Genomic DNA, 24,478 nt, shown 5'->3' on the forward strand with positions numbered 1-24,478 from the left:
TTGTGATGATGTATCTCTACTTAACCTCTGGATGGTATTAGAGTAGAAGTAGTGTGGAATTCACCTGGAGTTGAAGAAGAGCACCACAGCAAACAACTTGAAGGGGTGCGAGATTCTTCCTTATGTCTTGCTTAATTATATTATTGAATTTGAGTGCAACCCTTCAAAACTCACATATAAATCTGAAATTCCAGGACACTTCGTAGAATCGAACTCCGAAAAGCCAGGAGAAAAGCTACTTCTAGTAACTCCTAGTACCATTTTAAGAGCACTGGTTATCTTAGGAAGAATTTGTTAACCCTGTTTAAATATGTGAAATGACCTAACCATCTGCTATCTAAAATCTCCGTTTTATGAGAGCGAGAAGGACGGGGATAGAGTTAATTTTCATGTTTGATGAATGTTATTGAACATGTAATTACTTATTGATGGCTCACGGATAGAGATGAATTATTCGGCGAAAGTTACTCGCATAAAGGAAAAGTCAATTTTCACTTGCATTCAAACCTATTGAATTAAGTTTAAATTATTCATTCCTTTATTGGATGTGTTGAATTATTCAGGTTTATTTATAACGCGAGAGGGTGGTTCATCCTTTCATTAGTGGTGAATGCAGTGAAATACAGTTTGACATTTTGGTATGGTACTAGCTGCTGTTTTTAACAACATTATGAGAAGTCACGTGCGACCCTGGAGGAGACAAAAGTGTTTTGTGAAAACTGGAAAAATGTTCGCACGTTTTCACAGGTGGAAACTAGAATTATAACTAAGCCCGTGATACAAAGATAGAGTTTCATAATATGTAGATTAAGGACAAAACTTAACTGTATATTTAGGTTGAGGTTAACTTCCTTAAACCTGCTTAACGTTCCATTGACAGAGGGCGGTTGGAAGTGACATTGTTAAAGGAGAGGGGCTGAGCTGAGACGGCAGAGGCCGTGGTATTCACCTGATGTCAAAACTGGAAATTACACTCTCATGGCCACTGACTGTGGGACTCGAGCTCACTATCTCCCGAATGCAAGGTTGTAGCAACAGGACCCGCACCATGTAACCAACTTAGGCTACCCGCGCCCTAAGCGACCACGACAGCAGCCAGAGTCGCCACGGCAGCAGTCGCGTGCTGAGCGACTGCTGCTGCCTGGCCGCCACGTTGGTCGCTATCATCAGTAGCACACAGGCGACCAGCTGGCTGCGACGACCGGCTGTTTGTGTTATAAATGGGGCTCTGAAGTTGAGGATCTATCATTTTCCTAAAAAAAACTAAAATATCTTTTTTTAAAGGCATTAAGACTGGCAAAATAGACGTAAAAAGGCGATCCTGAATCATTCATAGTTTTAGTATTAATTCGACATGTAATGATGAAATGTAATGTTTTAAAATGCAATGTTCTAGTGGTATGCAACATACAGTGCACAAAAATATGTGAGTGAAATACTTTATTTCGGTATTTTTTGGGTTTAACCGTGTTGTTGTTTTCTGAACATTGCGTACAGTTTGCCGAAGTTTCAAATACATTGCAGTATTCTTTGTCAAGGCGACTGAAATACCCCTACTCGTTCCGACGTAATCAGTCTCCCTGGCAACAATCACACTATGAGAGTGGTTCCTGACCTTGGTCTTATACAGGGTGTTAGGTGTATACGTGCAGATATTTATTGTAGCAATAGAGAACGATGTGACGAACCACTATATATCAAACTTTTAGTAATCCTCGGAAGTTTTTTTCGAGAGCAAAGAGGTACGATGTTTTTAGAACAGGTAGTATGTCTTGTTCTTGTGAATGAATGGCTTTCCTTTGATAACAGGCAAGTCACGCGCCATCCCTGCCAAACTGGTTTCTGTTCTGTTTATGTTTAAGAGCAAATGTGCTACTGTGACAGCTGAGCGCTCCCTATTCAATGCCACGAGATGTTACGTAATATACTTGCCAAACTGGTTTTATGTTTACGAGCAACTGACCTACGGTAACAGCTGAAGGCTACCAGTCTACAACATGTTACGTTACATTATCGCCAGACTGGTTTGTAGTTGTTAGTATTTAGTTTCCGTCTTAGGGGTTTCAGACAACACTAGTTATCGGTTTCGGACCCTGGAGATGTATTGAATTCTCAGCGTTAATACTGGTTCATTTGCTGTTACGTCCTTTAGGGGATAGGGATATCTGTGGTCGTCAGCCCTGTGGTCTAGTGAGTATGGAAATGACCTGAAAACCTGTGTCGGTGCGCGACCTGTACGAGCGTGTGATATAATTATTGGTTGGGATACGCACGCCGGAACGTGAAATGCGGTACGATCCCCGTTGTGCACTGCGTAAAGGTAGAAGAAGGAAGACAGTCCCTTGCGCCAACGAACAAATGCATGGCATAGGATATCCATATGAGTAGAATCAGAATTGAATTATCGAAGCACATCGAACGTTTTGTTTCAAATGAAAAATGGACATATTATACAACGAAGTAAATTAAACGTACCTACATTTCGTGCTTCCTGCCTGGTTGAGTGGCTAAAACGGTTGAGGTGCCAGCCTTTTGACTCCAACTTCACATGTTCGAACCTGGCCCCGTGCAGTGGTATTTGAAGGTACTCAAATACGTCAGCCTCGTGTCGGTATATTTACTGGTACGCCGAGCTCGATAGCTGTAGTCGCTTAAGTGCTACCAGTATCCAGTATTCGAGAGATACTGGGTTCGTACCCCACTGTCGGTAGCCCTGAAGATGATTTTCCGTGGTTTCCCATTTTCACACGAGGCAAATGCTGGGGCTGTACCTTAATTAAGGCCATGGTTGCTTCCTTCCCACTCCTAACCCTTACCTGCCCCGTCATCGCTATAATACCTATCTGTGTCGGTGCGACGTAAAGCAACTTGTCATTCGAGCCAAGACACCACTGTGGTTCAGAATATCCTCTGGTGCTTAAACATACGTTCACGGAGGTCATCCGAAGTGGTTACCTCAGTTCGGTATACTTTGTTTCTCATGTCCCCCCAGGCATAACAATCCACTGGAATAAGGGCTGGCCAATTGATAGTTCCACATCGTCCTGTCTACCGTTGAGGAAATGTCTGCACCATCGTGTAAAATCCACGTGGTTCGGCGTAGTCGAAGCGACACGTCCTCTGAAAGCTCCAGTAACGTACTGTATCTACTGTACAGGAGCAAGATAACATTAATAAAAATATGTAACCGACCTCCAACTACACCCATCCTGATATTAATTAGAACCGGTGCTGGAAACTGCCTTGTCCTATTGAATGGGGATATTCCACAGCTCATGAGTGGGATATAGTGGGTTCCAACCCCTCTGTCGGCAGCCCTAAAGGTGGTTTACCGTGGTTTTCCATGTTCACACCAGGCAAATGCTGGGGCTGTAACGTCATGAATGCCACGATCGCTTCCTTTCCGATACTAGCCCTTTCCCGTCCCATCGTCACCATAAGGAAAGCTACACCGATCAAATTTATGCAAGTAAGGTGATTGGTACCGGTCTGAGTGTCTGAGACCGTTGAGGTCCTTATCTTCCGACCTCCAACTTGGCAGGTTCAATCTTGGCTCAGTCTGATGATATTTGATGGGGCACACATACGTCAGTCTCGTGTCGTAGAAATACTGGCACGTAAATGAACTCCTGCGATATGAAATTTCGTCACCTCAGCGTCTCAGAAAACGGTATAAATAGTATGTGGGACGTAAAGCAAAATAACGCTAATAAAAAGACGATTGGTCAAAGAGACAGACTTCCCACTGCATCCATCCAGATATTAATTGAGAGCCGGTGCTAGAGGTTGCCTTGGCATACTAAATATTAAACACTCCTTCTATAAAAATTGCCTCATGTGTCACTAATACACTTGACAGAAATTCTGGATTGAGTGCTTGATCAATTAACCAGTGGCAGAAATCCACTCTTAAATCATCACCGAGCTTGATAGTAGCAGTCGCTAAAGTTCGAACAGTATCCAATATTCGGGATGTACTGGCTTCGAATCCCTCTGTCGGCAGCTTTAAAGATGATTTTCCGTGGTTTTTCATGTTCACACCAGGCAAATGCTAGGGCTGTACCTTAATTAAGACCACGGTTGCTTCCTTCCCGATCCTAGTCCTTAGTTATATCTGTCGCCATAAAACCTATCTGTGTCGGTGCGACGCACCGATACAGATAGGTCTTATAGGACGATGGGATAGCAAAGGCCTAGGAGTTGGAAGGAGGCGGCCGTGGCCTTAATTAAGGTACAGCCCTAGCATTTGCCTGGTGTGAAAATGGGAAACCACGGAAAACCATCTTCTGGGCTGCCGACAGTGGGATTCGAACCCATTATCTCCGGGATGCAAGCTCTCAGCCATGCGTCTCTAACCGCACGGCCAACTCGCCCGGTAATAATAATAATAATAATAATAATAATAATAATAATAATAATAATAATAATAATAATAATTTTTGCTGCCGGGCAGAGTGGCTCAGACGGTTGAGGCGCTGGCCTTCTGACCCCAACTTGGCAGGCTCGATCTTGGCTCAGTCCGATGGTATTCGAAGATGCTCAAATAAGTCAGCCTCGTGTCGGTAGAGTTACTGGCGCGTAAAAAGAACTCCTGCGGGACTAAATTACAGCACCTTAGCGCCCCCAGAAACAGTAAGAGTAGTTAGTGGGACGTAAAGAAAATAACATTATCGGTATTATTATTAACAAGTCATTAGGAGCTGAAAGGCAGGGAAGAAAATAGTAAAATATGCGTGGCGTAGGAGGAAACAAGATGAAATGTACTTCACCCGTGCCTACATCGCTCGCAGTAGTTTACTACAGGATAGTATGCGTAAGACCAGAACCAGGTCTCTTTGCGATGAGTCAGGTGTATCTTCGTATTGTGGTTAGCGCTAGAGGACAAAGTGTGACAAACAGGTTTTGTGTATAAACGTCAAACATGCACATCAACAGACACACACACGCAATGTACCCAAACCAGTACAGTGTAGAATGAAGAACTGCCATGCTGTGTTCAAGGTCAATATCTAGCGTTTTAACAAGCACGTCTTCCGTGTGTTGTGTTCAGCTTGCGCCACGTACAAAGCAATCGCGAACTGAAACTCTAGATTTATAATTTTTGTTACCGGTACTTCAATTTTTCTGGTCGGATTTATGAGAATATCGAACAATCGAGACTCAAAATACTACATCGATTGAAAACTGAACTCCCAACTCAATACGCTGCAGAAATGGTGTAACATCTGACATACCAATGTGAAACACGTAGCAATTGTTCAAGTGACCTCCCTGGACTACTCTGCAGGCTTCACTTCTCCGTACCCGGCGAGTTGGCCATGCGGTTAGGAGCGCACAGCTGTGAGCTCGCATCCGGGAGATTGGGGCTTCGAACCCCAATGTCGGCAGCCCTGAAGATGGTTTTCCGTGGTTTCCCAAGTTCACACCAGGCATTGCGGGGCTTGAACCTTAATTAAGGCCACGACCACTTTCTTACCATTCCTAGGCCTTTCTTGTCCTATTGTCGCCATAAGGCCTCTCTGTGTTGGTGCGACGTAAAGCAACTAACAAAAGAAAATCACTTCTCCGAATCCAGTCTTCCGTAATATCCATTGGAGATCTGGCGGGCCAATTGATGGGTCCATGTAGTCCTATTCGCCATAGACCAAAGGACTGATCCAAATGATCACGCAGTAAGCGGCTTATATCAGGTGGTGGACCATCGTGTAAAAACCACATGTTTCGGCGTAGTCGAAACGGAGCGTCCTCTGAAAGCTCTAATAACGTACCTACGAGGAACTCCAGGTAAGATACCCCTATGAACTGTGCAGGTAAGATGATGATAATAATGTCATTGGCTTTACGTCCCACTAACTACTTTTCACGGTTTTCGGAGACGCGGATTTGCAGGAATTTAGTACCATAGGAGTTCTTCACGTACCAGTAAATCTACTGACACAAGGCTGACGTATTTGAGCACCTTGTCAAGACTGGACTCAGAAGGCCAGTGCCTCAACCGTCAGAGCCACTCAGCCCGGCAAGATGATTGGTGCAGCACTGCGTAAAGTGCTGGCCTTCTGAACCCAACTTGGGAGGCTTGGTCTTGGCTCAGTCCGGTGGTATTTGAAGGTGCTCAAATACGTCAGTCTCGTGTCTGTAGATTTATTTGCATTAAAAAATACTGCGATAAAAAAATTCTGGCATTTCAGCGTCTCCGAAAACCGTGAAAATTAGTTAGTGGAACGTAAAGATATTATTATTATTATTAATATTATTATTATTAGTAGTAGTAGTAATATTATTTTTACGGAAGTTCTTATCAAACGGGTCCATTACAGTCATCATTTTACCTATCGGTACTTACTGTTCAGTAATAAGCCTTCCGTCCGCCTCTGTGGTGCAGTGGTTAGTGTGATTAGCTGCCACCCCCGAAGCTCGGGTTCGATTTCCAGCTCTGACAAGAAATTTGAAAAGTGGTACGAGGGCTGGAACGGGGTCCACTTAGCCTCGGGAGGTCAAATGAGTAGAGGTGGTCCGATTCCCACCTCAGCCATCCTGAAAGTTGTTTCCCGTAGTTCCCCCTTCTCCAGGCAAATGCCGGGATGGTACCTAACTTAAGGCCACGGCCGCTTCCTTCCCTCTTCCTTGTCTATCCTTTCCAATCTTCCCATACCCCCGCAAGGCCCCTGTTCAGCATAGCAGGTGAGGCCGCCTGGGTAAGGTACTGGTCATTCTCCCCAGTTGTATCCCCGATCCAATGTCTCACGCTCCAGGACACTACCCTTGAGGCGGTAGAGGTGGGATCCCTTGCTGAGTCCCATGAAAAACCAACCCTGGAGGGTAAACAGATTAGGAAAAAGAAGAATAAGCCTTCTATTAGAAATGCCCGGCGGCAATTCCACAGTAGGTCTTCTTCCTTCGAGCAATGTTCACGGTGGATGCAACTACGGTTTTTGAAATTTGTCTCATTAACAACAATTTCACTGAATACTTATAGCCTTTTCTTTCAGTGTCCACCGTCCTTTCAATGACCTAAAAACTTTATGAATAAGCATAGACAGCCCGCATTGTCTATTGTCAGAAATTCATCGTAGACTGTCGCAATAACAGCACAGAAATGTTGCGCCCATATTTCATTTACTTATTAACCATTTCCTTTCATTTTGTCAGCTTGGATCACTGAGTAATGCCATTGACGTCTTAAAAATCGCACACAAATACACAACACTTGATTCGCACGTATGTGCTTGTACGGATCTTCGACGTCACTGTAAGGATTCTGTGTACTTTTCACACAGAGTACCCTACACCGGTTTTCGAGTACAGCAAGTGACCTGGCACGTGAGTCATCCTCTTCTACTTGCCAAGCCTTTAGGGGAAGTGCACAACAACATGTGTTGGCCTGCGATAAGAAACAGGTTCAACAAGCCCTATACTCGGCTATTGTACTTCCGCTACGCGTGGACAGAATGACATCACCGGCGTATCCTGCTACGGCCGTTCAAAACACATTAGGTCCTGAAATATTTGGCTCAGTTATGGGCAAACTAATAGGACAAGGTAAAAAGTACATAGCATATATTATGAGATGTATTTTTCTTAGCCGACTAGCTTAATATCTGCACGTATACACCTAACACCCTGTATATCCTACCCTTTCTAGCTGACGTTAGCCCTCTAGATGTCTCGTGAGAATTTATTAAAAATACACACCCAAGTGTTGAAATCACAAGCAAACGGGCCTTCGCGATCTCACACACACTAAGTACAGGGGCTGTTGGCCAAGATGTTCAAACCACTTATATTGAAACAATGTCGAAAGCGATAACAACAACACTCTTCCATCTCTACCGTGTACAAGACGGCTCATGACTTCAGATACGGATACGGCTCCTATCATTTTGAGTTTAAGTGGAGTCTGTGACAGTAATTTTAATTTGAAACAAGCGCACATTCAAATTAGATTTAGACTTTACTTTGGCTCCTCGTCTCAAGAGATAATTAAAGTCTGCACGTCAGATTCAGTTTAGCGTCAAGGAATGGACCAGGGAATCAGTTCCCTTTGCTATACCCGTCATTTACTAAAAGCAGTGTCTACGTGTAACACTGTATCATAGCCTTTCAGTTTATTCCTACCGCAGGAGAAGGGATTAAATTAACTTGAGGAAATCAGCAGAGCACGTGGGGTGCTGAGACGGGAGATGGCCTAAGTAAACACTACAGATATTCGATATGGACATTTATTAACGTCCGATGGAGACCTGATGAGATGTAGGATGGAAGTTCATGTACAGTTTGAATTTTTCTCCAAAGTGGTTTTTATTTTAAGTATACCGGGCGAGTTGGCTGTGCGATTAGGGGTGCGCAGCTGTGAGCTTGCATCCGGGAGATAGTTTGAACCTCACTGTCGGAATCCCAGAAATGGTTTTTCCGTGGTTTCCCATTTTCACACCGGGAAAATACTGGGACTGTACCTTAATTATGGCCACGGCTGCTTCCTCCCACTCCTAGGCATCGCCACAATTAGACCTATCTGTATCGGTGCAACGTGAAGCAAATTGTAGATATTAAAATAAGTATTGCAGCAATTCCTTTTGGTTCGACAGTACCACTTCGTCCTCGGTTCAATTTTGCGTTGAAGACGTGCCTTTCTACCGTTTCCTTCTATACTTCTTCTGTCATGATTCAGCAATAACAAATAATACGATTTCCTTTAGATTATGTTTTTTACCTGAACGGTACGAGGATATCCTTGGTCTGCTTTCCATTTACCTTTCTTTCCTCGGCTAGCCAACGGCCGTAGCCGTGTTGAAACACCGGATCCCTTGAGATCCCCGAAGTTAAGCACCATTGGGCGTGGTCAAGATTTGGATGGGTTGCCACGCGCTGTTGGTGGGGGGTAAGGGAATGCAGGAGCGGAAAGCAACTGGCCACTCTACCGCACGTAAACTCCGGCTCAGGCACACATCAGCGGAGGTTCGGACCTGCCTTCGGGCAGAATACACCCTTACCTTACCTTTGGCTATAAGTCTTCCATCTTGTCGTTAATAAGCTATTCACAGAATATTGCGTTTAATTCTAAGAATTATGATAATTATTTACTCGATTCAAAAGCAATAACGTACAATGCTCTAAAGAAATGTTACAATACTGAAAATGAAACTACACACCCTGTTTCCAGTCATTCGACTGGGACGGAAATGGGATGAAGGAAGCCCCAATGTGGCGGCGAATATAGGAAATGTGCCGGATTCCGAAGCCTGTTGCACTCCTCTGGGGAATGATTGACAGAAGAAATGAAAAGATATTGGAGAGTGTTGCTGGAATGAAAGACGACAGAGAAAACCGGAGTATCCGGAGAAAAACCTGTCCCGCCTCCGCTGTTTACAGCACAAATCTCACATAGTGAGTGACTGGGATGTGAACCACGGAAGTCAGCGGTGAGATGCTAGAGTGCTGCCGCCTGGGCCACGGAGTATCATGTTACAATATTATAAAATGAAAATTGAAAAAGAAATTAAAATACCTCAGATTAGACTATCTGCGCCTAGAAATGGACCACTTACCTTGCACAATAACAGCCTACCATTAACTCTTGCATTGTGCAAGAGCATGGGCACAGTTCACAGGTACGCTGGTGTAACATTGTCTGTCTCTCTCCACAATCGCAGAGATCTGAACTTAAAAGAACTCTACACCTCCCGACACCACACTGAAGTCTGTTGGGAATTATGATATGAGATATTTGGATCATGTAGTTATGCATGCATTCATGAGATGAGTGGTTCAAATCCTCCTCCCTCACCACCACAATCAAAACCACCACCACCTCCACCACCAACAGCAAACTGCTGACAGCTCTATACCGGGAATGCACCTTATTTTAACGCCACGTCCAATATCCTCCTAGTCCTAGCCCTTTATTATTCAAGTGTCACCGTAAACCTATCTGTTATGCGACGTTAAATTTATAAGCATAGATTTCCAAATATATTAATTATTTTTGTGTTGGTGAATAAGCTTACTGTTCAAGGAGAACAACATGAATACGATGAGGGAGATGAAAATACAACAATAATGCAATGAGATAGGATGAATTCAATCTATTTTCTTATTTAATTAGAAACGAGTCCGCCTCTGTGGTGTAGTGGTTAGTGTAATTAGCTGCCACCCCCGGAGGCCCGGGTTCGATTTCCGGCTCTGCCACGAAATTTGAACAGTGGTACGAGGGCTGGAACGGGGTCCACTCAGCCGCGGGAGGTCAACTGAGTAGAAGTGGGTACGATTCCCACCTCAGCCATCCTGGAAGTGGTTTTCCGTGGTTTCCCACTTCTGTTCCAGGCAAATGCCGGGATGGTACCTAACTTAAGGCCACGGCCTCCTCCCCTCTTCCTTGCCTATCCTTTCCAATTTTCCCATCCCCCACCAAGGCTCCTATTCAGCGTAGCAGGTGAGGCTGCCTGGGCGAGGTATTGGTCATTCTCCCCAGTTTTATCCCACGACCCGACGTCTCACGCTCCAGGACACTGCCCCTGAGGCGGTAGAGGTGGGATCCCTCGCTGAGTCCGAAGGAAAAACCAAAACGAGGGATCAGTATTGCAATTTGACTAACGCACTACTCAAAAAGGTAACAGCTGCAGAGGTTGGTCAAGACTGACTCGTGATTACATTTTTTCTATTCGTTTGACGCCTCACCGACATGGATATTCTAGGTCGTATGGCGACGATGCTATAGCACAGGGCTATGTTTGTGAAGAAAGCGACCGTAGCCTTAATTACGGTACAACCTTATCATTTGCCTGGTATGAAAATGAGAAATCACGGGAAACCATCTTCAGAGATGTCAACATTAGGGTTCGAACCCACTATCTCCCGAATGCAGGCTCACAGCTACGTGATTCAAACTGCGTAGCAAACTCGTTCGGTAATCCACTAATCACTGACCTTTAAGAACACCCTGGCTGGAAAACTCCGCCTGTTCCCCTATAGCATTCCTTCCCACTGAACTTCTGCAAGTGTGAGGAATATGAAGAAGAATGGACACTGAATCACAAACAATACCTCTCACAAAATTTGCCGCCTCTGCAACTCTGAGACTGTCTTGCGAGTTGAGTAATAGGAGAGTTATCGTGTCTACTAGAAGTACGGGCACCACTGAGCCCCGCGTTCTAGAGGAAGCGTGCCTACCTCTCACCCGGAGACCCCGGGTTCGATTCCCGGCTAAGTCAGGGAGTTTTACTTGGACGTGAGGGCTGGTTTTGAGGCCAACTCAGCCTGAGGACCTATCTGGCGCTGAGACTGTGGCACTGGTAAAACAAGAATAACAGCCAAGGAGATTCATCGCGCTGGCCACGCTTCACCTCTTAATCTGCAGGTCTTCGGGCTGAGGAACGGTCGCTTGGTATGTCAGTGCCTATCTGGGCTGTAGTGCTATGGGGTTTGTTGTTTGTTTGGACCAGTGGCTTGATGTTATTGCTTAATTGATGAGATTTAGGACACGGAGGTGAACAGCCTCATGTAGACGTATTTTATTCTTCTGAAATTTATTTCATAACGTGCGTTTAGTTGTGGTGCCTCTGCGCTGTGTGTATCTGTAACTATTTGAAGACCTGATTGGGAAGCTAATGACTGTGACCTGTATATTATTAGTCATGCTGGTGTAATGGTTAACCACATGAAAATTGTCGAGAACTGCAATTTTCACCCTCTTTCCTTGTCGGTTGTACATCCACAATTCTATGCACTTTCCCCTAGACCCACAAATCCCGTAATACATATTGCCTATGAACAATCTTGGCCTGCTAAGACGACTGCTGCCCAGCCATATACCCTTCAATATTGCAGTTTCAGTTCGTCAGTCGTCCGACTCGTTGGCTGAACGGTCAGCGTACTGGCCTTCGGTTCAGAGGGTCCCGGGTTCGATTCCCGGCCGGGTCGGGGATTTTAATCTTAATTGGTTAATTCCAATGACACGGGGGCTGGGTGTATGTGTTGTCTTCATCATCATTTCATCCTCATCACGACGCGCAGGTCGCCTACGGGAGTCAAATAGAAGACCTACACCTGGCGAGCCGAACCCTTCCTGGGATATCCCGGCACTGAAAGTCATACGACATTTCATTTCAGTTCGTCAGTCGTATTGCTTAGCTTCCGTGCCTTTCCACGTTGCCTGTCAACTCTTCAGTCGGTTCCACGAGTTGAGTGACATTCGTTCCAGCACCCACGCACAATTAGTTCAGGATTAGCACTCTGGGATGAGCCGTGACCATGGCTACCAATAAGAGATAGACATGGCACATAGTGTTCTCACGTGGTCACCCTTCCAAGTACTGACCATGCCCTATGTAGCTTAACTGCTGAAATCCAATGACAACTCCGAGTGAATAAGCTGTCAGCTTGCTTTCACGTGCTAGTGGGTTGGAACCTCATTGTCGGCAGCCATGAAGGTGGTTTTACATGGTTTCTCATTTCCACGCCACATTTATTTCTAGCTATAACTTAATTAAAGTGGAGGCCTCTTTCATCCCACTTCTAGCCCTCTTTTTGTCCCATCGTCGCTATAAGACCTGCCTGTGTCGGTGCGACAGAAAAAAGGAAAAAGCTATCCTTAATTCGTGACACTACCAGAAATTGAACCAGAACCAACTGGGTGGCATGAAACTATGCTTATCACTAGACTACGTTGACGATTTTCTATATGTATGATTTAGTAATGTACTTTTAGAATAGTTTGTCTGCAAGATTAATTACCTTCAGTATCTCATAAAAAAAGATTTCGTGTGGGAGAAGCTTTCTTCAGCGTAACATATTAGGTTTATTTCTGGCTTCAAGTTTTAAAGCTGCATTTTTATACAGTATTAACTTTTCTAGAGAGCCTCCGTTACTCAGGCGGCAGCTCGCCGTACTCTCACCGCTGGGTTCCGTGGTTCAAATCCCAGTCACTCCATGTGAGATTTGTGCTGGACAAAGCGGAGGCGGGACAGATCTTCCTCCGGGCACTCCGGTTTTCCCTGTCATCTTACGTTCCACCGACACTCTCCAATATCATTTCATTTTATCTGTTAGTCATTAATCATTATCCCAGAGGAGTGCGACAGACTTCGGCAGCGGGCATACTTCTTATCCTCGCAGCTAAATGGGGGCTTCATTCTTTCCATTCTTGACCCGTTCGAATGACTGGAAGCAAGGCATGGATTTTCATTAACTTTTATAGTAAACTGAAAATTTGTACCCTCGTCCTGAGGTGTTGGAGCAGTTTTCAAGCACTGTCCCAATGAAGGTGATCTGCTTGTAACTTAAATTTAGCCACACACGAGCCCTCATGTCAATCTTACATTTCTGACAATACCAGGGACCGAACTGGGCCCTCCGAGTAATGCAACTAACAGCACTAACCATTAAACTACGGAGGTGGAAAAATTTCAAGTGTATAATAATAATAATAGTAATAATAATAATAATAATAATAATAATAATAATAATAATAATAATAATAATAATAATAATAATGATAATAAAACCCAAAACCACAATTCCCTGGTTTAGAAATACCAAAGAAGACCTGCAAATGCTACATATCTCAGCTGAAGACGCCCTTAACAGAGATCTCTTCCGCAAGAAAATATTGACGAACGGGCTAAACCGAGACGAGCAACCGAAGAGAAGACACGGTGCCCCTTGGACAGAGGAGCGTAAGCAGGTCCACTCACAAAGAATGAGGGAAATTTGGGCTCTAAAGAAGGCCAAGTTCAGTGTCAAATGCAACAAGACTTAACGTGGTCCTTGATGGCCCCAGCGAATTATATAATAATAATAATAATAATAATAATAATAATAATAATAATAATAATAATAATAATAATAATAATAATAATATGTTTTATTTACACTGACTGACAGAGCAAATGCAACACCAAGAAGGAGTGGTCAGAACTTTATGCCAATTGCAGGGTAGACTGACGTCACTGAGGTATGCTCATGATGTGAAATGCGCCGCTGTGCTGCGCACGTAGCGAACGATAAATGGGACACGGCGTTGGCGAATGGCCCACTTCGTACCGTGATTTCTCAGCCGACAGTCATTGTAGAACGTGTTGTCGTGTGCCACAGGACACGTGTATAGCTAAGAATGCCAGGCCGCCGTCAACGGAGGCATTTCCAGCAGACAGACAACTTTACGAGGGGTATGGTGATCGGGCTGAGAAGGGCAGGTTGGTCGCTTCGTCAAATCGCAGCCGATACCCATAGAGATGTGTCCACGGTGCAGCGCCTGTGGCGAAGATGGTTGGCGCAGGGACATGTGGCACGTGCGAGGGGTCCAGGCGCAGCCCGAGTGACGTCAGCACGCTAGGATTGGCGCATCCGCCGCCAAGCGGTGGCAGCCCCGCACGCCACGTCAACCGCCATTCTTCAGCATGTGCAAGACACCCTGGCTGTTCCAATATCGACCAGAACAATTTCCCGTCGATTGGTTGAAGGAGGCCTGCACTCCCGGCGCCCGCTCAGAAGACTACCATTGACTCCACAGCATAGACGTGCACGCCTGGCATGGTGCCGGGCTAGAGCGACTTGGATGAGGGAACGGCGGAACGTCGTGTTCTCCGATGAGTCACGCTTCTGTTCTGTCAGTGATAGTCACCGCAGACGAGTGTGGCGTCGGCGTGGAGAAAGGTCAAATCCGGCAGTAACTGTGGAGCGCCCTACCGCTAGACAACACGGCATCATGGTTTGGGGCGCTATTGCGTATGATTCCACGTCACCTCTAGTGCGTATTCAAGGCACGTTAAATGCCCACCGCTACGTGCAGCATGTGCTGCGGCCGGTGGCACTCCCGTACCTTCAGGGGCTGCCCAATGCTCTGTTTCAGCAGGATAATGCCCGCCCACACACTGCTCGCATATCCCAACAGGCTCTACGAGGTGTACAGATGCTTCCGTGGCCAGCGTACTCTCCGGATCTCTCACCAATCGAACACGTGTGGGATCTCATTGGACGCCGTTTGCAAACTCTGCCCCAGCCTCGTACGGACGACCAACTGTGGCAAATGGTTCACAGAGAATGGAGAACCATCCCTCAGGACACCATCCGCACTCTTATTGACTCTGTACCTCGACGTGTTTCTGCGTGCATCGCCGCTCGCGGTGGTCCTACATCCTACTGAGTCGATGCCGTGCGCATTGTGTAACCTGCATATCGGTTTGAAATAAACATCAATTATTCGTCCGTGCCGTCTCTGTTTTTTTCCCAACCTTCATCCCTTTCGAACCACTCCTTCTTGGTATTGTATTTGCTCTGTCAGTCAGTGTATTCCGGCAAAATTAGGGTTGTACTCACTTTCTCACAGTTAACGAGTCTTAACCTAGAACGCTGTTAATAATAACTACTGATGACAATAATATGAAAACAATATTAACAATAATAACAGCAGTAGTTTTAATAAGATGATGATACTTGTTGTTTTAAGGGGCCTAACATCGACGGTCATCGGCCGCAGTTTTAATAAAAATAATCACACTTAGTGATATTAAGGAGGAATCATATCATACATAAAAACAAATCATATCAACTATATAATACACATCGTACGTAGAGTACAATAAAAATATGTGAATAATGAGTACTAGAATACTATTTAAATGAAAGTTCCAAAAATAGAATATATACGTGTCAAGAATATACCGAGATATCGTCTTCAACTGAGAGGTGAAGAGGAGGATTAGTAAGAAGAAGAAGAAGAAGAATAAGAAGAAGCAGAAGATCTGTGAAAGGAAGGGGGAAATAATTATGAAGATGAAGTAGGAGGAGGTATTTTCAGATCAAAACATGATGATTCATGCATGTTTATCTAGTATTTCGACACAGGCATGTTTAAAAACTGAGCTGCTGGACATGTTTCTGACTTCCACTGGTAAGAGATTCCATTGTCGGGCTGCGGTATAGGTGAATGATTTTGTGCAGATTGTTGTTGTGTGTACAGGAAGGGATAAATACATGGTGCGGCAGGATAGGGTAATTTCGTAAAATAAACAAATATTCATTTTCAGTATGTCAACCAAAAGTTATCAGTAGCATACTCTCCGTCTCCATGGCTGAGTGATCAGCGCCTTGGTCTTCGATTCTCCGTGCCCCGGGTTCAATTTTCAGCAAGGTCGAGAGACTTAGGCCTGAGAGTGTTTCTGCTTTCTTCAACTAACACGCCACACTTCATTCCACCACACGAGCATGTAGTTAGCTCACGTGAGCTACACCAGGCTAGCCACACGAAATTATTATTATTATTATTATTATTATTATTATTATTATTATGATTATTATTATTATTATTGGCTCACTATTTACCACTTGTATCTGTGCAAGGGGACTAACTAGTCTGGGCGGTAAATAGCTGCTTCACTCACACAGAAGTGGATTTTTCACAAAGAAGTCACGACCGCCATTGCTGTAGAAACAGAGGTTTCGTTTCTAAATCCTTCACTTCCAGACGCCTTCACACCTCACTTTGTGCTGTGATAAAGTCTATTGACACTATTTTCTTCTCACTTCTCTATGTACTGCACACAGATTGTTTTCCTTGAAACATGTTAACAACGAGAGAATTTTTCACACATAATTTGCATTCTTTCAGTATCGGCCGTCGTCCAGCTTTCTTCATATACCTCTTCATTGAATGCTTCTTCGGCATCGCAACGGCCTTCGCTCATGACTTCGTCACATGGACTGTCTTCCGCTTTGGCGTTGGATTCACCGTTCCTGCAATTTTGGGCACTCCTTACGTCCTGGGTGAGTTCTTAAATTACTTTTTTTCGCTTATTATCGTAATACATGTATGATTGGTGAGATGTGTTGAATTGTGAGTTCATTACATTATAATGGCTGACTATTTGAATGTGAAATATCCTATGGTAAGGCCTCGTTAACGGAGTGCTAATGAACTCTCCATTTGGTACATTCATTGCACTGCAGAAGCCATAATTTACATATTTCGTTCAATACTTCGTTAAATCAGTAATTCCACACGTTCTTGATGAGTTGCTGACGACAAAGTGGTGTCATTAAAATGTGTGTAAAACATACAGAACGTGTTGGAGTTGAATTCAAAATTTGTTTAATGCTAAATTAATTGTATTTACTTAATCATCAAAACGTTGTTTGGATGGATTACATTCCACAACATTGTGGCGGAACAAGTGAAATCAAAACTCAGCATACAACGTTACAATTAAATGGATAACTGGATATGTGATTCTGATGGGAGAATTACGTGTTCTCCTTTAAAATGCATCTGTCGGTTCTTGACCAGTCATGATCAAGTTTCATAACACTCGTCATCAAGAGCAACAGCCGCTATTGTATCCTTCGTTAACGGAAAAATCACGTCACATGTATCTGATTCTAGTTTTAAAACTGGCGAAGGGTGTATGTCAATAAGCAATCCGTGTTGAGACAACAATCCAAGCATATTTTATTCATGGCCTTTCTGTAGTAACGCCAATGACAAACTCTTGGAAGAAGCAGCTGGACTGAACTTTACTTTTATATTTGACTGGGTTTTCTTTTATTTTCTTACATTTTACAACACTTAATTCCTTATAATGTATAACCATACAATTTCCTCTGATTAACACTAACGTTTAATACTTTAAAGAAAGTAAATTCGTAGACTACACTGACTTAGCAAATGTGATGGGATAGTCACCTAATAGCGTACGGGGCCTCCTCTGGTTCTGCGAGCTGCAGTGAGATGCCGTGGAAGTGAGTCGACAAGTCTCTGGTAGTCCTTTGGACGCAGCTGACACCAAATCATTTGCAGAGCGGTCGCCAATGCTGGTCTGTTCGTGGGTGCAGGATCCATGGCACGGGGCCTGCGTTCCAGGACATCCCAGATATGCTCGATAGAGTTCAAATCGGGGCTCCTGGGTGGCCATGGCAGTCGTTGGACCTCCGCTGCATGTTCCTGGAACCATTACCGGGTGACGTGGGAGTGATGTGGCGGCGCATTATCATCTTGAAACACCGCAGAACCGTCTGGGCGCTGGAAGGCCAAAAATGGGTGGAGATGGTCTCCGAGCAGCTCAACATACCGCGTACCATTCAAAGTCTCTTCCAGAACAACTAGGGGGCCCATTCCATATACCAGGAAAATGCACCCCAGACCATAACAGAGACACCAGCGCCCTGGACCACACCTCCCAGGCAGGCGGGATCCATCGCTTCATGTAGTCTGTGCCATACACGGTGCCTCCCATCGGCATGGTGCAGCTGAAATCGTTCTTCGTCCGACCATATCACGTTACGCCATTGTTCCAGTGTCCATCCCTGGTGACTGGCGACAAATGCGCGTCGTCGTGCCCGATGACGTTTGGTTAACAGTGGCACCCGTATGCGGCGCCGGCTCCCATACCCCATAGAACCCATGTTCCTGAGGATTATCCACTGGAAGACGTGTCTAGCACGGCCTGCGTTGAATTGAGCCGTGATTTGTTGCACGGTTGCCCGTCTGTCACTATTGACAATCCGTCTCAGATGTCGCCGGTCACGGTCATCGAGGGTGGCTGGACGGCCGGTCGTTCGTCTGTTGTAGATGGTGACACCCGCATTCAACCATTCACGATACACCCTGGACACGGTTGATCGTGTGAAGCCGAATTCCGCACCACTTCTGAAATCGCACTTCCCATCCGTCGGGCACCGACCATCATACCTCGTTCGAACGATGTCAGCTCACGACGACGTTCCATGTTACACCTGTCACATGCACAACCACTGCTCACAAGGTCTCCTATACAACTGCCGCTGGCACAGGGGGTATGTGGTGCGCAGACAACACACCTGCGCATCAGTGCTCCGCTATCCCATGACATTTGCTCAGTCAGTGTACATTTTAAATTTATTATGTGCCCTATTATTATTATTATTATTATTATTATTATTATTATTATTATTATTATTATTATTATTATTATTATTTTGCTAGTTGCTTTACGTCGCACCGACACAGATAGGTCTTATGGCGACGGTGGGACAGGAAAGGGCTAGGAGTGGGAAGGAAGCGGCCGTGGCTTTAATTAAGATACAGCCCCAGCATTTGCCTGGTGTGAAAATGGGAAACCACGGAAAACCATTTTCAGGGCTGCCGACAGTGGGATTCGAACATACTATCTCCCGAATACTGGATACTGGTCGCACTTAAACGACTGCAGCTATCGAGTTCGGTATTATTATTATTATTATTATTATTATTATTATTATTATTATTATTATTATTATTATTATTATTATTATTATTATTATACCTAATATAATCGCGCTAACCTTAATAGATTCGAGCCAGAATATCAGTAATACCATGAACGTGAAACCTTGTATATGGTACATTAGAATTAATAAAGAAAGAGAGGTGTTTTAAGAATAATGCCTGAAGTAAGAGAAGAACATCCAAAGGAAACTGAATATGATGACGCTAGCATTTTCATTTATTTATTTTATTCAATAACAATCTTATTTTTCATAAGAAGCGTAGCATTGTCTACATTGATCAAGAAGAATTATTGTACTGTTAATAGATTGGGCAAACTTCCAGCTCCACTCACGAAAATTACATTATAGCGGATTTGCCAAAAGAAGAAGGCCAGTAAACGCACTTTTTCAATTCAATAAGCCCTAGCACCCTGTACCATAAGCAAAAGGCCGTCAACAAGATTACTGAGCTGAATGGGACCGATCGCGACGAAATTACTGAGAGAGGAAGTCGGGTCGACAACAGGTCTACTGAACAGAAACACTAAAATAAATGTTCGAAGCAACGCGGCGGAATAGCAATCCATGTATTATGGATTAAAAGTCATGTTGTCATTTTTAATAATGAAATGGTGGATGAGTAACAAAGGAAGGGACATTGCAAGGCACGCTTCAAGGAATAAAATTACCGTACACAGACTTCCACCGAACAGTGGCAAATGAAGTATACAAAGAGTGGACAAATGTGTGGACTGTCCCCGAACGTACGAAATGAAAACATTAAGCAGGCATTCAATCTATCATCTCACATAAACAACGGTTTCGTTCTTTATCACTTAACCATAGACATATCACTTCCATCATTAGGATGACGCTCGGATATGCATGTCATCCAAGCTATTTACACAGAATTAATGTTATTGAATCGCCCATATGTCCCTCAGAACCCGATGAGTTTGCAGATCTGAATCACCCAATATTGGCTTGTCGAAAATACTCGAACAACAAGAAAATGTGTACCAAGCGCTCACTAAATTGAACCTACTCTTACCTTCTTCAGTTCCCTGCTTTTTAGGTTCTGATTCCAAATATACTGTTATATAGTTCATTTTTAATCGGGGCTAACCACAACTTGTGAACTGTTCAACTTATTAGTCTTGTCTAAATCTTCCTTAATCACTCAATCATCACCACCTCCCTTCGCTGTGGCCAGCCTTCCAGTAGAGAAACTCGCCATGACAGGTCTCATGGCGCGACGTGATGGAACCCCACCTTCTCCTTAATGTTTCAACATAGCTGGCAGCATGGTCCTTCGGACCGAATCCCAAATAAATATAAAAAATATGTAAACCCACTCCTCTTTCCCGCGCCTTAGTACATCTCGCCCGGCGATAAAACTCGCAGTTTCGTTAATTGTCACATAAAAACATTTACGGGAGGCAGATAATGAAAAGTTTCCTTTACTCTACCTTTAACATTACGCATTACATCTTTTGTCTTAATATTAACGGAGATATTCGTGAATTATTTGCTTTCTGTGTGTTCAGACCTTGCTCTTACCGCCTTGACAGCCCATTTGCTCAATGTAGAGCAAATTACCTTATAATTCAATTCATCCTTTCCTACTAAACTGAAGTTTTAAATACCGAGCTCGATAGCTGCAGCCGCTTAAATGCGGCCAGTACCCAGTATTCGGGAGATAGTAGGTTCGAACCCCACTGTCGGCAGCCCTGAAAATCGTTTTCCGTGGTTTCCCATTTTCACACCAGGCAAATGCTGGGACTGTACCTTAATTAAGGCCACGGCCGCTTCCTTCCCACTCCTAGCCCTTTCCTGTCCCATCGTCGCCGTAAGACCTATCTGTGTCGGTGCGACGTAAAACAACCAGCAAAAAGATGAAGTTTTAAGTAAAAACTTATTAATATTTGTTGGAAAAGTAAACAGGCAATATGTTGCGGCATAGAGGTTAAGGCAATTTAATTTACTAAAATCACTTTGATTGGAGATAAGATCTTTATCAGAAGCTATGAACTGTTTCTGAAATGATCGATAAAGGAAGCATGGGGAAAACATATGCTCGTCCCCTACAGGCCTTTCAGGCGCGCTTATTCTTAATTTCATTAAATGTGAGCACCTTATTGGACATATCCACTGCATCTGATAATTTTTTCCATTCACTCAGAAGTGAGTCTTAAAACTCCTGTCTGTAAATAAAGCATTGTTTGGCCAAGTTGGAATATTTCAACTGAACTCTATTTTGCAGCATCACAGTATCTCCGGACACTTTTCATACTATCTAGCAATGAAGTACTTCACTATTACTTTCTGTACGTGTATGTTCTTCTGAAAAGTAACCTCCATTTGTATAATGGCGCACAATTTACTTCCCCTGGCCGTCCGTTCTGTTTGCTCGGCACTTGGGGCTCATTTACTTCTCGTCGACTTGCCCTCATTAACCCCTGATTCTCGCCGAGGCATTTCCATCTCTTTCTGCTTAATGATTTCAGATACAACGGCAGCCAGACATATGAAAATAATGAGCGAGAATTTCTTAAATCAGGTTATGTTCAGAAATCATAACGAAATAGCGTTGCTGTGTCAGTTAGATAGGTTTGGATAAAATTCTAGAAGTACTGCTTGATTATCTGATAGATGATTGATTGATTGATTGATTGATTGATTGATTGATTGATTGATTGATTGATTGATTGATTGATTGATTGATTGATTGATTGATTGATTGATTGATTGATTGATTGATTGATTGATTGATTGATTGATTGATTGATTGATTGATTGATTGATTGATTGATTGATTGATTGATTGATTGATTGATTGATTGATTGATTGATTGATTGCATCACCCCCCAGAAAGGAGCAATGTTGTGCCCGGTTCGTTTCCTTATCTTAATAAAAATGTTCGCCTTTTTTTATTAATGGATGCAGTATTCTTTTCATCCGTCTCTCATGCCTAGTTTACACGATGCCAGGTAATAAGATAGTTTGCTAAAAGGTTTGTTTTGTCACCTATTCAATACATATAAATTTTACAATTTAGGAATTTATTATTGATTCCACTTGAGACATGTTTCGCCCTTCATTGAAGGCATCATCATTCAAATTATCTCCTCAAGGCAAAAATCAGGTACCTGGTTAGTAGTTGACATGCACAAATTAATACATATTATTAATACACATTACAAAAATTAAGTATGAGAAACAGCTGTAGAATAGAGGAGCCGTAGTGGCACGCCATTTTCGTGCCGATGTGCGCTGAGTTCTGGCGTGTTGTTGAAAGTTTTATTGTATGAAGTGGAAGTTATCTGATGTGTCGCTGAAAGGTAATTGTTGATGAATATTGGTGCACTATGAAGGAGGCTATGTATGACATATGACGAGCACTACACCCTTTCTGCCCTGATTGTTATAATGTAAATATTTTTAAAAACCTTATTCTCAACTGTTCACTTGGACAATGTAAATACTGCATAGTTACCAACCATTGACATTAATTTTTGGTTACAAACATTGACGCCGGGCACTACACCCTTTCTCCCTTGATTGTTATAATGTAAATATTTTTTTAAACTTTATATTTTCCTATGATTGCGTCAACTGTTCTCCAGAGCACCACTGCCGAACTCTACTATTTTAATTTTACGCTTGGTGCTGACTTCTTATTCTATAAACCTATATGTTCAACCATTACTATTGTACAGCTGTTTCTCATACTTAAATTTTGTAATGTGTATTAATAATATGTATTAATTTGTGCATGTCAACTACTAACCAGGTACCTGATTTTTGCCTTGAGGAGATAATTTGACTGATGATGCCCTCAATGAAGGGCGAAACATGTCTCAAGTGGAATCAATAATAAATTCCTAAATTGTAAAATTTATATGTATTGAATAGGTGACAAAACAAACCTTTTAGCATCCTACATTCAGTATCTTCAATACGGATAACAATGATTTTTATAATAAGATAGTTGTCAGAAGACAGTTGACTGGCTTGCAGTTATTGGCTACGTGTGAACACTTCGATCCAGTGGTCTAGACAATTGGTCTCACAATTGCCCAGGCAATCAATTGTCTCCAGGAGTAGACTGAGGACAATCAACTGGGCCCAACTGCAACCCCCACCACCCGGAGCTCAGTATGTCGGGACAGTTGGCACCGTGTGAACGTGACAGGTCAGTGACTATATATTTATATTGTGCCAGTTCGCTTGTGTCAACCGAGAGGTGCAGTCGTCTGCGTGGTGTTCATAAATTAAATATTTTAATTTTTTACTTATTTGTAAGCTATTCGCATAATTATGGCTCAAAAGTAGGGTGACGAAACTAACGTAAAATTCATTGAGCTGTATAGGGAACGATGATGTTCGTGGGACCAGCATGAAGACCTGTATAGAGATAAAAATGCTCGTCAAGCGGTGCTTGCTGAGATTAGCGATAAAATTAATATTCAAGGAGTCGGTGTGATTGAGGTCAAAAGCTTGCGTGACTCAGTAATGAATTCCCGGCACATATCACTGAAAAATATATTTAATTCCTCACGGGATACTACAGACGTTGCGCACTCAGCCATTCCTCGTCATCTACTGACGTGGCAATAGCTTCATCGTATGAACGGGTTCTCGTTCAACTGAACTGGCCAGCGATTGTCCCGCAACAACTAGAGGACAACTGTCGCTAACAATTGTCTCATCAACTGGCATCGTGTAAACTAGGCATACAATCAATCAATCAATCAATCAATCAATCAATCAATCAATCAATCAATCAATCAATCAATCAATCAATCAATCAATCAATCAATCAATCAATCAATCAATCAATCAATCAATCAATCAATCAATCAATCAATCAATCAATCAATCAATCAATCAATCAATCAATCAATCAATCAATCAGTACTGATCTGCATTTAGGGCAGTTGCCCAGGTGGCAGATTCCCTATCTGTTGTTTCCCTAGCTCTTTCTTAAATGATTTCAAAGAAATTGGAAATTTATTGAACATCTCCCTTGGTAAGTTATTTCAATCCCTAACTCCCCTTCCTATAAATGAATATTTGCCCCAATATTTTCCTCTTGAATTCCAACTTTATCTTCATATTGTGATCGTTCCTAATTTTAAAGACGCCATTCAAACTTACTCGTCTACAAATTTCATTCAACGCCATCGCTACGCTGACAGCTGGGAACATACCACTTAGTCAAGCAGCTCGTCTTCTTTCTCCCAATTCTTCCCAGCCCAA

At 43.3% G+C, this 24,478-nt stretch overlaps 1 protein-coding gene across 1 annotated transcript in view; it reads left to right on the forward strand.

Annotated features, from left to right (window-relative positions):
• LOC136863829 (beta-alanine transporter-like) overlaps positions 1-24,478 on the forward strand; it is a 767,558-nt gene that overhangs the window by 102,622 nt on the left and 640,458 nt on the right. Inside the window, exon 5 of the mRNA XM_068226105.1 lies at positions 16,604-16,758. Coding sequence (XP_068082206.1) covers positions 16,604-16,758 — 155 coding nt within the window. The remainder of the gene's footprint in view (positions 1-16,603; positions 16,759-24,478) is intronic.

This window comes from Anabrus simplex, chromosome 2 (assembly GCF_040414725.1).
Source record: "Anabrus simplex isolate iqAnaSimp1 chromosome 2, ASM4041472v1, whole genome shotgun sequence".
NCBI classification, from domain to species: Eukaryota; Metazoa; Arthropoda; class Insecta; order Orthoptera; family Tettigoniidae; genus Anabrus; species Anabrus simplex.